Below are 14,345 nucleotides of genomic sequence, written 5' to 3' on the forward strand. Positions count from 1 at the left end.
AACCGTATCGAAGTTGTCTTTTTCGAGATGATTTTTTTAATTATTCTTCCATGTAGTTCGAAAGTTAAATTTAATTTCCAAACTTGAAAGTAAATTCAATTAAGAATATATACTATCAGCTTCTAATTCGAAGAAATAATTTATTTTGGAAGAAGTTGAAAATGGCACCATAGATGGTCATGTTTTGCCCAGAAAATGCTGACTCTTGGGGATGGTGAAAGGACAATTCACTGACTTTCACTGATGACGGTTAAAAATGACAGGAATTTGATTTTGGCCAAAACGATCAGTTGTATTCCTCCTGAACACATCTGCAAAATAGCAAGTGAGTTGCAGAGTTAGGCAAGCATTGTGGTCGGGAGAATCCTGGCCCGCCATCAGAGAGCAGCAGATTTAGCCAGAAGCACAGGCTTCCCAAGCTTTCTCATCGGGGGACGCCTACGCGTCGCCGGCAGTTGCGGCAAGAACCCTCTGCGAAGAGTGCAAGGCATCCATCAGTTTTATTGTTCCTCATCCAATAAGGCAGATGCCATCTGTCCACTAAAGGCTTGCAGGTGCATGCATCTCGCTTCCTTCACTCTTGCCTTTCATCTTTTCCATCAGCTTCTGTGGAAATAGTGTGGCCTATTATACCTAGCAATGTGTACTGTGGTGTTTAGCGTCTGCATCGCCCTCAGTGATCTCCTTGTCAAGAGCGATTCATTTGAAATGCCTTTGCACTGTGAAATGCCTCTCGTAATGGTGTTGGGCTCCAATGTGGAGACTTTTCACGACTGCCATCATTCACTGCTCTTTGTTGAAATTCAGCTGCACTTTATTCTTGCTCAACATTTTATCCATTGTATTTAACTTTGTCCTAACTTGGGGCATGATATATATGATAGGAGATACTGACTGTATGGACAGTCGTGAGATTATGCTAAATCTCCTGACCACTAACGATAATGGTGATGCCTCCTGGTTGTGATCGGTGAGGCGGAAGACAATGCGTCATGTGGGAGATGGCACTTGTTGATCCCAGATCATACATCGATATCTGTCATGGGACTCAATATAACATCCTCACCAATCACGGTTAGGGGTGCATCATTTTTGTGTGATGACGTTTTTAGGTGGATAGATGCCGTAAAGGAATGTACAACAGCTCGCCAAGCATGTAGTCCGTCATGGCTTATTTCAGTGCTGAGGGTACTGTACATGAGTGGGTGATGAGAATATGGATGAGAAAGAAATGTTTGGATAAAAATCACTGGATCATGACATTCTTGTTTAATAAATGTACTTCCTGTGCAGGTGGAAGTCGAAGTGGAGGCAGTAAACGACATGGCGCCAGAATTTCTAGCGACAGAGCTGTTTACGACAGTGAAGGAGGATGTGCAGCTGGGTGATGTGATCACATGGCTTTCGGCACATGATGGGGACAAGGTAAATTCATCAGGATTGTTGAGATGAACAGGAAGGCATTTTGATGTTGATCAATAACATGTGTAGCTAAAGATTTTCTTTCCAAAAGGATGCAATAGTATACGGAACAATAAATCACACACAAAAGGCTTACACTCTCAAACCTTCCATCAGCTCTTCCAGCAAAAGGTTTGGAAGTGTATCAAAGAAAGATGACATACATAACAAAGGTGTAAAGAAGAGCAAAGTTGTCTCATATTAAAATGTGAATAATTTCACATGGGCTGGCAGGATAGCCTCGACCGACAGTAGAGGTATGCACATTCGCCTCTGAGCTGTCGAATCAAATTTTGAATCCAGGCCTAGCTATAAACTACCAGCCTGGTGTTTCCATAAACGAATTAATTCAATGTCAGGTAGAGTTGAGGCAGTTGGCAAGATAAAAGGGGGTTCACTGATTATTGAATACTGTATATATAAAGAGACAATTAAAAAAAAAAAGTTTTATAAGTGTTACTAAATATCCTGAAGAGTTCTTGAAAATTCATGGAAAGTGCTTTTGCTTTCACATTATAATTCTTGATTTTGTTGTCACATCTAACTTGATAAATTTCCAAATGGACTCAGAATTCTGTACCCTGCTGTACATGAGGCCAAACCTGCCACTCAAAATACACCTGTGCATGAGAAAAACTCCTGGACCATCCAGGATTGACACAGATGCCACAGTGGCAATAATGCTACGATTCTGTCTGACCTACAGTATATTGTTATCACAACCTACCTTTGTTCATTTCCCATATGTTTGGGATGTGTCCTGGTGGTCTGTAGTGAACCAAAATGGTATAAAATCATGCACTTACTGGACAAAAGTAAAGATATCCAGCCTGGATTTAACCTAAAATTGAGCAATCGTATTCAGCGCAAAGAGCAATTCATCATAAATATATACCGTTTAACTTGTTCTCTACCCAGAAGACACGTCTTTCAAATTGTGGTCAAACAAGGTCAACTGAGTAACGTCTTCATTGCTCTTATCGTTGATGTTCATGTTTGACAGCAACGTTTGCAGTGTCATGACATTGCAGTTTAAATCTCTAATTTTATTTTCAAAAAGGATATTGAGTGAAAAATTCAAAGCAAATGTATTGTTAGCCCATCCACCCACACAGTGGGAGATAGGGGTTGTGTGTGTGTGTGTGTGTGTGTGTGTGTGTGTGTGTGTGTGTGTGTGTGTGTGTGTGTGTGTGTGTGTGTGTGTGTGTGTGTTTCCATAAACGACTAATGCAGCCGGAGAAGGAAATATGGAGAAAGAGGGAGGGTCGGGGTGGGCAAGGAAGGGAAGAGAGGGAGAGAGCGAGAGAGTAGAATGTTGAGTTGGCAGCCCGTCACTTCACTGAACTCGATGGTATTCATAGAATACTTATCCCGCACAGTCTTCAGAAGGACTTGGTGTGAGCCAACTCTTCTGGCGGCAAATTTGTCGTTAAAAAAATTAAATTCAAAGCAAATGGAAGACCAAACTAAATAGGTATTGCATTGGAGTCATCAAAAGGAACCAGAAGAAGCAAAAAGGAAAGATGAACTCATAAGGAGGAACCTGGATATGACTCGTGTTTCAACTGCTACTCCTCTACCCTCAAACCCATCCAGGCACAGACAAGTGAGCCTTATTCAAAGAAAAAAAAAATCAAAAACAACCCAGATTCAAAAAAATTATATAACTCTGGCTGCTAGACCATGCGTCTGATCAGGATGAAATTTCAAATATATTGTTGTGGGCCGGCGAGGTCGGGTGAGAAGACCACTAGGTGGCGGAAGCGAGGTCGATTCCCACCAGACTCTCCGGAATTGTAGGCCGTTGCTCACGGATAATTCCGTGACGCGGTGGGTCACTTAACCGACCGTGGACGCCAATAACTCAACCGCGTAACCTAGGGTCCTCCCGCCTATGGAATCGGGTTACCTAATTAACCACGCGGTTTAACCACCGGGGAACCACGCCCTCAGTACGCTTTGTCCGAACCGGATCACTCTACCGGATCGGATCACCTTTCCGGTTCGGATGCAGCCGAGCAACACTGCCAAGGATGTACCGGCTAAAAGGAACGGACCGTTGGGAATAAAGACCCAGCTAAACCTGGATTCGAACCATGCTGGACCAATGAGGGAAAAGACAAAGGCGAGCTGGGAACATTTCTACAACAATTATTTATTTACAGCAAGCGAGGAAAAGCATGTGGCACAACAAAGGTTTATTGGGGGTGTAATGCAGTGAAAGAGGAGAGGGGTGTGGGGGTGCGACAATTATACAAGCAACTTAATAAAGCAGACAGTGCAGACTTGATGCGAGATTATTCACAGTAACAACAATAAAAGATCTTCTGCAGGCTTACTTAACAGACAGGCGCCAGCACACTCAGACACACACACACAGAAAATTGAAACCCCAATGAAAGAAAGGGACTTTTGTAGCCAGGGAGGGAGGGGGTTGAGGTTATAGTTTTCGGTACCTGGGTGTTTCGGGGGGAGGTATTCTCCGTGGTGCGGCACCCGACAATAGCCGCGTTCTGGCCACAGCCACACGTGTGGAGATCCTGTTCCGAACAGGAGGAGTTTGAGTGGAGAAGGGAGGAGTCCAGAGGGCGAGGATGGAGCAGTAGGCAGGACCAGGCAGGAGGCAGTTCGTCGAGATTGTGTTGGTGGGGACGAAATGCAGGAACATTAACGTCTTCTACAATTCTCAACCCACTTCACTCCTCCATCAATTCGCCAATTCCTTTTTACACGGAGGATTTCTCCGTGCTTTATAGAGCCCGAGGTTCGGGGAGGGGCCATGCCGAATCCAACGTCATCGTCTGAGTCGGGCATTCCGACTGGCTCTGTCCCCTCACGTGGTCCGCCTTCCTGGGCCAGGCTTCGGCCAGATGCTGGTGCACTCCGCCCACCTGGGTGCTAAGCGTACGTGACTCACCGCCCACGTTTGGTTTGGAGTCGACGGTGGAAGCTAGAAAAGCGCATGTCCAGCCAAAAGTGCACGTCGGGATTTTGGCTCAGGAGTGATCGCTGAGGAGGGTACCGTGGGTCGTCACGCCATGGCAAGCGAGACGAGGGGAGCAGCGAGGCAGAAGGCACCGTGGGAAAGAAAAGGCGGGAATAAAATAAAAGGGAAAAATGATTTAATAACCTAACTATAGCCCATCACAACGCACTCCCTTGTCTTCCCACTACACAAAAGGAACGTGTCTATCTGCATGTATATTAATGGCATAACTAACTTGGGACAACTATCTGTTGTATGCATGCAGTTCCGATAACCGCAACAATATATTCCCCGTCACTGTTAGATCATAATTTTGAAGTTTCACGTCGATTAATGTGGCAGTTCATGAGAGAGAATTTTTTAAAATATCCTTCAATCCAATATGGCAACCAAACCGGGTGACCTATCAATTATTCTTGAACACCCTGGTATTCCCCAAGGCTTGGAGAAACATGTGCGAATTTTCCTCTCAATCTGTCCAGCTGTTCTGGAGAAGATCTTTTGGAGGTTTTAGGGTAAATCCGAAATGGCTGCCAAATCATGTGAGCCAAATCAAAAAATAATGACCAAATCATTTGTTCCTCAGGAATAGGCGATCATACCTGTAAAGTTACTCTTCGCTGTGTTCAGCCGTTTTGGAAAAATAAAAACGATTTTTGACTGACTGATGCCAACGAACCACATGACTGATGGCATTTTTTTTTCTGTTGACCAATTTATTTGATCTCAATAATTTTCATACTGATCAGATGTAGCATTCTACGTATGCAAGGTAATTCCAATCACAATACAGGTCTTTGTACCAAAAAATATGATTTCACAGAAAAACACAAACGGATGCAAAAGGCACGGATACGAGTTGCCTCCATGAACCTTGATGTCGTAAGCAACCAACCATTTCCTTTTTTCCTAGTTTTTAAATTATACGTAAAACTACAGCTCCTTGCAGAGCATACCGAAATAATACCGATTTGAAAATATAACTAAAGATAGGTGAAGAAATAGTTCGATGGCGATACATTATATAAATAGATTCCACTTTCTTGTCCGGCTAATGGAAAAACAAGAAACAAGGTCATAATTATGAAACAAAACAGAAACATAACTACTTACGGAGTGTATGACTAGATTTGATCTCAGGATTAACGACACAAGAGAAAAGAACAAAGGGGGAAGACTCACCAATGGAGTGCTTCAAGACAATCTGCAAGGTTGATCTTGAGCCACTGCTGGAAAAGATTGGCGCCATTAGGAAATATTGACACTGAGTTTTTAAGTTCATGTTATGACGTCACATTGTCACTTTTTGTGGGCATTCAAATGGGACGTGAAGCTGTCTTTTCCTTCATCGGTCACGCTAATGGCTCCCCGGAATCCTGTTCATCCACCGCTACCCTCAGCAATTACCGATCTGATTCGTCTATTCATCAGAAACGTTTCACACTGCCAACCGAATGAATTATAATGGGGGCCTTGTCCTTGCTTTCTCTGAAATACTCCAAGTTCATTTCATTCAAGTCGATTATTTTGGTGATCCAGGTAAAGAATGATTTTATTATATTATTTTTGAACTGAGCTAATATCTGAAGAGAACTTAAGAGAGTGAATAAAGTTTTATTTTTACAGCTTCATCTGATGCTCAGAGCGGTAGTTTGCACATGCGGGACAAATGGCCTGGTTGTATAAAGCATCCTAAAGGAAAGATTTGAGGATTGACTGAAGTATTTCCTCAAGTTTCCCTGTAAGGAGATCCTTAATTTGAGGATCATTGCATATTCGAATATCCCTTAAGTTTTTCCTTAAAACCTTCCTTAAACTCAAGGGAGCCCACCGACCGCAGGCTGGTCGGTGGTCTTTCAGTCTTCTCCCTTCTCCTCTCCAGCCTCGCCCCCCTGCTCTGTCCGCGATTTGTCCCCACCATATTTCCGCAGGGCGCTCAAGGTCCGCCAACAACCCCCTTCTGGTAAAACTACCAAAATCACGAATCGCTGCTCACCTTCACTCTTTCATTCCTCTTTTTCCCACCTTTGGAATAAACTCCCTCTGTTCAATCCTATTCTTCCCTCCAGGCCTTCAAAACAGCTGTTCACCACCATCTCTTATCATCCCCCATCCAAATCCTCGATCTTTTCTACCCCCGTTAATCCACCCCAAACCCACCTCCTTCAAATTCCCTGCTTTCCTTCCTGAAAGTCCCTGTAATGTCCGTCTTGTATACCCCGTGTTCTCCGCCCCATCCCTCTCCCTTTCACAGATCTCCTAATGTCTCTGTTCCCCACTGTTTTGTCATTCCCACTCTCGCCACTCTTGTCTCATGCCCCCCCCCCCCCTTGCTGTGCATTGTGTGTTACCTCTCATACGAACCTCGAGAAGAGATACAAAAATAAATAAAAGGGAGTACTCCCCCATCCTTAAACGCCAACATTTAAGTTTCCAAATGGTGCTCTTCGTGGAAACCCATGTCTCAAACACATAGGAAGGAATAACCAGAATTATACTTCGGATATTTGATCCGCCATAATTTCCACACAATATGTTTTAAATAATTTATTTGTAAAATCCATTGAACTGACAAACCCACACATGATATCTGGCCCGATGTAAAGGTGTGCTCTGCAGTGGGTACTGCAGGTGCTGCAAGGAAGAAAGGGGATTTTCTCCCATTCTTCCTTCCAGATTTTGCTCAAGCTCTGTCAAGTTGGATGGTGAGCATCGGTGAGCAGCAATTTTCAAGTCTTTCCACAGATTCTCAATGGGATTCAAGTCTGGGCTTTGGCTGGGCCACTCAAGGACTTTCACATTCTTGTTCGGAAACCATTCCAGTGTTGCTTTCGCTGTATGCTTGGAATCATTGTCCTGTTGGAATGTAAATCTTTGCCACAGTTCAAGGTCTTTTGCGCTCTGAAGCAGGTTCTCCTCAAGAATTTGCCTGTACTTGGCTTCATTCATTGTTCTCTCTATCCTTAGAAGTCTCCAAATCCCTGCCACTGAAAAGCATCCCCATAGCCTAGTGCTGCCAACAACATGCTTCATGGTAGGAATGGTGTAAGATGGGCGATGAGCTGTGCTCGATTTCTGCCCGATGCAGCACTTTGTATTCAGGCCAAAGAGTTCAATTTTCATCTCATCAGACCATAGAATCTTTTGTCTCATGCTCGAGGCATCATTTACATGCCTTTTTACGAACTCCAGGCATGCTGTCAAGTGCCTTTTTCTCAGGAGTGGCTTCTGTCTATCCACTCTCCTATAAAGTCTAGATTTGTGAAATGCTGCAGAGACTTGTCCTTCTGGCAGGTTCTCCCATCTCAGCCAAGGCACTCTGTAGTTCTGTCAGAGTGGTCATTGGGTTCTTGGTCACCTCCATGACGAAGTTCCTTCTTACCCTGTTGCTCTGTTTGGTCAGACGGCCAGCTCTAGGAAGAGTCTGGGTGGTTCCATATTCTTTCCATTTCCTAATGATGGAGGTCGTTGTATTCCTGGGAATTTTCAACACTCTAGAAATTGTTTTATACACTTCCCCAGATCTATACCTCCTCACAATTCTATCTCGGAGTTCTACGGACAGTTTCCTGGACTTCATGGTAGAGTTTCTGTTCTGACATGCACTGCCAACTTTGGGACCTGATATATATATATATATATATATATATATATATATATATATATATATATATATATATATATATATATATATATATATATATATATATATATATATATATGTTTCTTTCTAAATCATGTCCAATCAATTAAATTGGCCACAGGTGGACTCCAATCAAGTTGCAAAGACAGCTTAAGGATGATAAATGGAAATTGGATGCACCTGAGCTCAATTTGGAGTGTCATAGCAAAGGGGGTTGAATAGTTGTTGATGCAAGACATTTCAGCTTTTAATTTTTAATGAATTTGTAAAAAATATTTCAAAACATGATATCACTTTAAACATCATGGGGTATTTTGTGTAGATCGGCGACAAAAAAAAGTTAAAATAAATCCATTTTAAATTCAGGCTGTAACACAACAAAATGTGGCAAAATTCGAGGGGGGTGAATACCTTCTGAAGGCACTGTGTATACCAATTCAAAAGATACTGATGGTGACCCCAGGGAACAGACCAACTGTGTACTTCAGAGATAGATTGAACACAGCATGTTCCTCGGTCCATTACTCGTCAATCCCGCACCATAGAGAGACATAATCCCATGTGGGGCCTTGTTCAACTCGGGGGAGTCCCGGTTTACCCTGGAGACCCAGGTTGTACCCAAATCGAGGGATTCTTAACAATTATACACTATTTATAGTTACAGTGTTGTAATTAAACATAAAAGTACTTAAACAACACACACCATGCAACTATACAATGTTCTGTCTCTCTTGTGCTTTTGTCTCTTCCTGAAGCTAGTTTGTGGATCGCTTCACCACCATCGAGCTTTTCTCTCTTTTCTCTCACCATCGAGCACCACCACCACCACCACCACCACATATCTCTCTCTCTCTCTCTCTCTCTCTCTCTCTCTCTCTCTCTCTCTCTCTCTCTCTCTCTCTCTCTCTCTCTCTCTCTCTCTCTCTCTCTCTCTCTCTCTCTCTCTCTCTCTCTCTCTCTCTCTCTCTCTCTCTCTCTCTCTCTCTAATCTGATTGGTTTCTGAGCATAGCAACAGCTCCAAAGGATTTCCTCAACCTTAAGGAAATCCTTGACTGAGGATTTCCAAAGGATAATTTATGCAACAGACCTTAAAGAGATCCTTTGCTAAGGAATCACAGTGTACTTTAAGGGGAATTCTTCCCTTAAGGATGAGGGAATTTTATGCAACTGGGCCAATGTCTTTAAAAAGAAATGTGTACTTTGACATGAATTATGAAAACATTAGAAAATCAAAATAGAGTAAGTGAGATTTGAACTGCACATGTCATCGTCGTGATCCGTGTGCTGAAAGGGGAATGCCAAACAGACCAACACCTGTATGCAACACCTGAATGCACGAGTACGTGGGGGTATTGGAGATGTACTCGGAATGAGATTCTCACAATAATGCTAAAAACAACTTTTGATTTTTCAATGCACAAACCACTATAATAAGTAAAATATATATATATATATATATATATATATATATATATATATATATATATATATATATATATATATATATATATATTTCATGCTAATATTAAGCGATGTTGCATACATATTGCAAATTACAAAAAAAGTTTGCATTTCTTGGACTATTGTATCTCGTTCTGAGAATGCCCTCACATCATTAAAGGTGTATTTAAAATTGCCATTTGGGTATCAGGAGTTGTGTCCAAAGGTGGTCGTGGTTTATTTTATGGGGTTTCAGGAATGTCCATAGATATGTGCTTTCTCATCTCTCTCTCGCTTCTGTTCGAATCTCGATAGAGCTATAAACTACCATCCTGGTGATTCGCATGAAGGGCAATACATCGATGTGTGCACCTTACTTCAGAATGCCATTAAGCCTGAGGTCTCGTCCTCTAACACTGCTTGTGGGTGGATGTTAAAGATCACACGGTGTTCTTCGCGAAAAGTAGGCGAGTTATCGCTGGTACCTTGAACAAATTACAAGTTCCTGCACACTCATTTGAGTATCCTGCCCCGTAGTGGAGACCGTTCCTGGTTGTAACACTCGCTAACAAACTGGTTCCGACACTCTTTACCGACAGAACCGACTTTCTGTATCGAGTATGGTACGTGATGATGATGATGATGATGATGATGATGATGATGATGATGATGATGATGATGATGACTGATTTACCCTTTAAGTTGCTATTCAACTTGTATAACTGTGCTTGAATTTATTTTGTTTCAAAATATCTATTCTGACATTGGATCGGTGCACACGATAGCTTCCTTTGTTCGTCTCCTTGAATTTGAGTCCCAACGGAAGTGGATCCACCTACAATTTCCTTCCGGTGTGTTTGTGATTTATCGAGTACGATGTCATTTAGAGGAGATGTTAAACCATTTTCCTGCAATCTTGTATGTGCAAGGAGTAGGCCGTTGCACCAGTATCTTTGCTAAGCCTCAAGTTTGGGTCGAGTGGTCACCTTGAACTGAAAGTCAGGTCGTGAATAAGATTTTTAAACATTTTCTCGAAGCATGAAAATATGGCACTCGATGTTCTTTTATGCTTTATTTTCTGCATATGAAATAGCAAAACGCTGTTCAAAACTTTATTAGTTCCGGCAATAAAGTATAGCCATCACCACGTTGGCTTTATATTTATTTCTAACAAATGCAGACTTTTCGATAAAACTTTAAAAACATGATGGAGCCTTGCGGCTGCTCCCAAACGCCCACTAGATGGCTTTGCGGTCACCCCACTCATCATGTGCTTTTATAATTGTTTGGCAGTTCTTGTTATAACTCCATTTTGGCAATGGCTGCAAAAACAATCTGGGTGGAAATTTCAGTAATGGGTGTCGACGTTCAGTACGTAAATAGCCCTAATCTTTGGACTGATCCTAATCCTGATGAAACTTTTCGATTTTATTTACCTTGTCCCTGGTGATAACAGATAATTAGGTTTTGCCTCTTAGGAACAAGAAAGGTACAAGTTTGATCATTCAATTGCATTTTATACAAGTTAGGAAATCCTTGGGAAGTGCAATTTTCACAATCTATTGTACGCAAGGGAAGGGGTGGGCCACAGCAATGTTGGAGGTAAATAGAGATAGGACAATGTTCTCATCGTTGGGATGAAGCCAGGGCCAAATCCATCTGCCATTTTAACCTGAAATGACATTCTGTGCTGCGATGTATTTTATAAATGCTTCCATAAATGTTCAAGTCGAGTTGCGGACCGTTCATTATTTTTGGTCTTACTGCGCTTAATGTCGTTTTGTTTTCGTCTCACCATGCCCTACCACGATACGTAATGTGTTTTTGTTTGTTTGTAGGAAATGTTCCACAGCACTGTCATAAATCGACACGCTGCTCTTCACGCGGTACCATAAAGCACTGGATGATTTAATTCTACGCCTGCGAGGTTGATATAATGGCAGACCCGAGGCTTTCCCTTCCATTAGAGTACTGTATACGAGTTGAAGTCTACATGCCATTTGCCTTGGATTTGTTACACTCCTCACTACACTTGGCGTATGCTGATTCTGGTTGTTTTGAGTGAAAAGCTCTTCCCTCACAATAATAGCCGAACAAACATGTACAAACTGTCAGGGATGCCTGCTTATTGCAACATCCTCACTCCTACTGAGTCCCGTATGACCAGGATGGCAGGGAATATTACCACGGATATTCGTTGCAAGGTGAACAAGTGACATGAGGTCATCTTCAAGTTGGTATGTAGGCATAGTAAGCATGTCATCAGGATCGTGTTATGCCAACATTTCAGCCAAGGGTGCATGGAGGGAATTACCAGCATTGATCTTTCATCATGGTCGTGAGATGGAATGAGTTTAACGACGTCTTCCGTACTGGACGACTTCTTCTTTTGTACACAAAGTCGAGGCGTGTGGAGGACCTGGACCAAAGAACGGATCAGGATGTGACAGAACAAAAGGATCAGTAGAAAGAGAGGTGAAAACACAAACACAGGACTGGGAATTTTTTTCTGAAAGTACATTTCTGGCTACTATATGATGCTAGGATTACATTTCTTGCAATTTCTTATAAGGTCCCATACCTCTGACATTTCAATGACAAGACCCTTTTTGGCTGCATCTTGCAATTCCTTGGAGCATCAACTCATAATAATGTCAACATGTTGAATTTCTTTCTGAATTTTTGTAAATTAACAAATGAGTTTTGTAAGACACTGAAGATGGTATTGACCCTCAGCCACTATCAGATCAGTTATCTCAGCAACTCTGATCCTAAGATTCTGATCACAAGGAGAATTTTCTGGAATGTATTTGCTCAAATTGAATGTTTCAACCAATATAGTCTTCTCCTTTAGCCTTCGACATTTGACAAAACAACCACGAAGTTAAGTGAATCGCTTTCTCCATGTTTCTATGGGAATTACTTGGCTTTGTATCATTCGGTGCACTGTTTTCACATCTGGCGGATATCCTTTGTGTTAGTTTCTCCATTGATGCCCTGCATTATTTTGATTTTGCTGCTGTCTGTGAACTGACCACAACATTTCTGATGTCAAACAATTTGTTCCAAATCAGAGGAATCCAAGACCTTCTCGAGTCATTTCAATAATTTCCACATTCTTGGTCTCTTGAAGTTTCTCCTGTTTATGGCTGTCTTTTGAAATCTCTTCACTTCATACTCAATAGCTGGGCCAGGTTCTTCTTTGGTGGGATGCTGACAAATAATGCACAGACTGAAGGCTAGAGAGAATGCACAATTAAGTCTTAAAATTGACTCGATCTTGCTGTCAGAGTTGACAAACTTTACTAGATATCTGCGATCGTCAAAGGAAAGCCTCCCACGGGCTCCACGATCCAACGATGGCCATATTCTTTTTAGACCGCCATATGACCTTGACCTCAAATATTTAGGGATAGAATGTAAATTAAGAAAATGTGTCCTCATCGACAAAATATCCAAAAAACTCAACATCAAGAAAATCGGAGGAAAATTTTTCAAGGTATCAAAAGGCATACCATGAATTTTTGTGAATCAGATCACAATCCTAAAAAAAATTAGGTCAGGCACACTAATCAAATATCAGGTGCACTATTATGATGAAAATACATCGTGGAAGGCCAAGCTGTCTTTGAGATTTCGCATTGGCAAAATTGAGCGATGACAAAAAACATGTTATTTTATTCAGACCACCATTTGACTTTGACCTTCAACCCAGAGGGGTATGATGTAAATGAAGCGTAAAGGTGCCTTGCTCTAGGCTATCTAGAAAGGGCAATTTTGTTCCAATTACACAAACCTTGGTCGAGCTATAGTGAAAAATGTGAAAATGTCTATAATTAGGTCATGACCTTAAACATTAGGTCAAGGTCAAAAATAATGATATCAACCCTTCATAGTTTCTATACATATTGCTGCAAAATTTCATCCCATAAGTCCCAGCCATCTCCAAGATAAAGCTTGGACATTGGCAAAATTATAAATGGAAGAAAAAAAATAAAATCTTCTTCTTCTTCTTTCGGCTGCTCCCGTTTGAGGTCGCCACAGCGGATCATCCGTATGATCCGCATAGTGATTTGGCACATGTTTTACGTCGGATGCCCTTCCTGACGCAACCCTGGTCGCCTCTTACAACACAGGAATCGGGGAAGAAAAAAAAAAGGCCATTACTGCACATCATCCGTTTGCCATTTGATTCAGGTGGATGTGAAGAGGTAAACCATGATAAGAGACCGTTATCATGGTGAAGAAAAAAATAAAATATAAACGAAAATAAATAGAAGAAAAACCTAAGTGGTGGTGTAGTACTCCTAGGGGGTCGAAGAAACTCTGCGGTACAATTAAAAGTTAGGGGTGCTAATTGTAGAAACAAACCCCACAACATAGCCTTCCTTTATCCTATAATATAGGGGGAGGCTTAATTAATCTGAAATAATATTACATTACGCTACTAAGTCATGACATGTCATTAAGGTATTGGAGAGGATTCTTAATTGGAGGATAAGGAAGAGTGTTGAGATGGAGATCGGAGAAGAGCAGGGGGGGGGGAGGTTAGAAAGGGTAGAGGGTTGACGGATGGGATGTGTGCACTGAGAGAGCTGGTGGATTTGAGGTTAGAGGTGCAAAGTGAAATGGCATTGGAATTTGTGGATCTGAAGAAAGCCAATGTCACTGTCCTGAGATAAAGGGTGATGATGACACCGAGATGGATGGGAGTGCTGGAAGCAGAAGTTAGTTTGGTGGACGGGATATATGAGGGAATGAAGGGAAGAGTTTTGGTTGGTATTGGGATGTCGGAGGAGTTCAGTATGAACATC

General features: G+C 41.9%; 1 protein-coding gene across 2 annotated transcripts in view; it reads left to right on the top strand.

Annotated features, from left to right (window-relative positions):
- FAT4 (FAT atypical cadherin 4) overlaps nt 1–14,345 on the top strand; it is a 359,998-nt gene that overhangs the window by 189,210 nt on the left and 156,443 nt on the right. For both annotated transcript variants that reach the window (XM_085898643.1, XM_085898642.1), the window contains exon 6: nt 1,294–1,425. In XM_085898643.1, the coding sequence (XP_085754769.1) occupies nt 1,294–1,425 (132 nt within the window). The remainder of the gene's footprint in view (nt 1–1,293; nt 1,426–14,345) is intronic.

Source organism: Eptatretus burgeri, chromosome 10 (genome assembly GCF_056783735.1).
Source record: "Eptatretus burgeri isolate ZD-2024b chromosome 10, Ebu_testis_v1, whole genome shotgun sequence".
Taxonomy (NCBI): domain Eukaryota; kingdom Metazoa; phylum Chordata; class Myxini; order Myxiniformes; family Myxinidae; genus Eptatretus; species Eptatretus burgeri.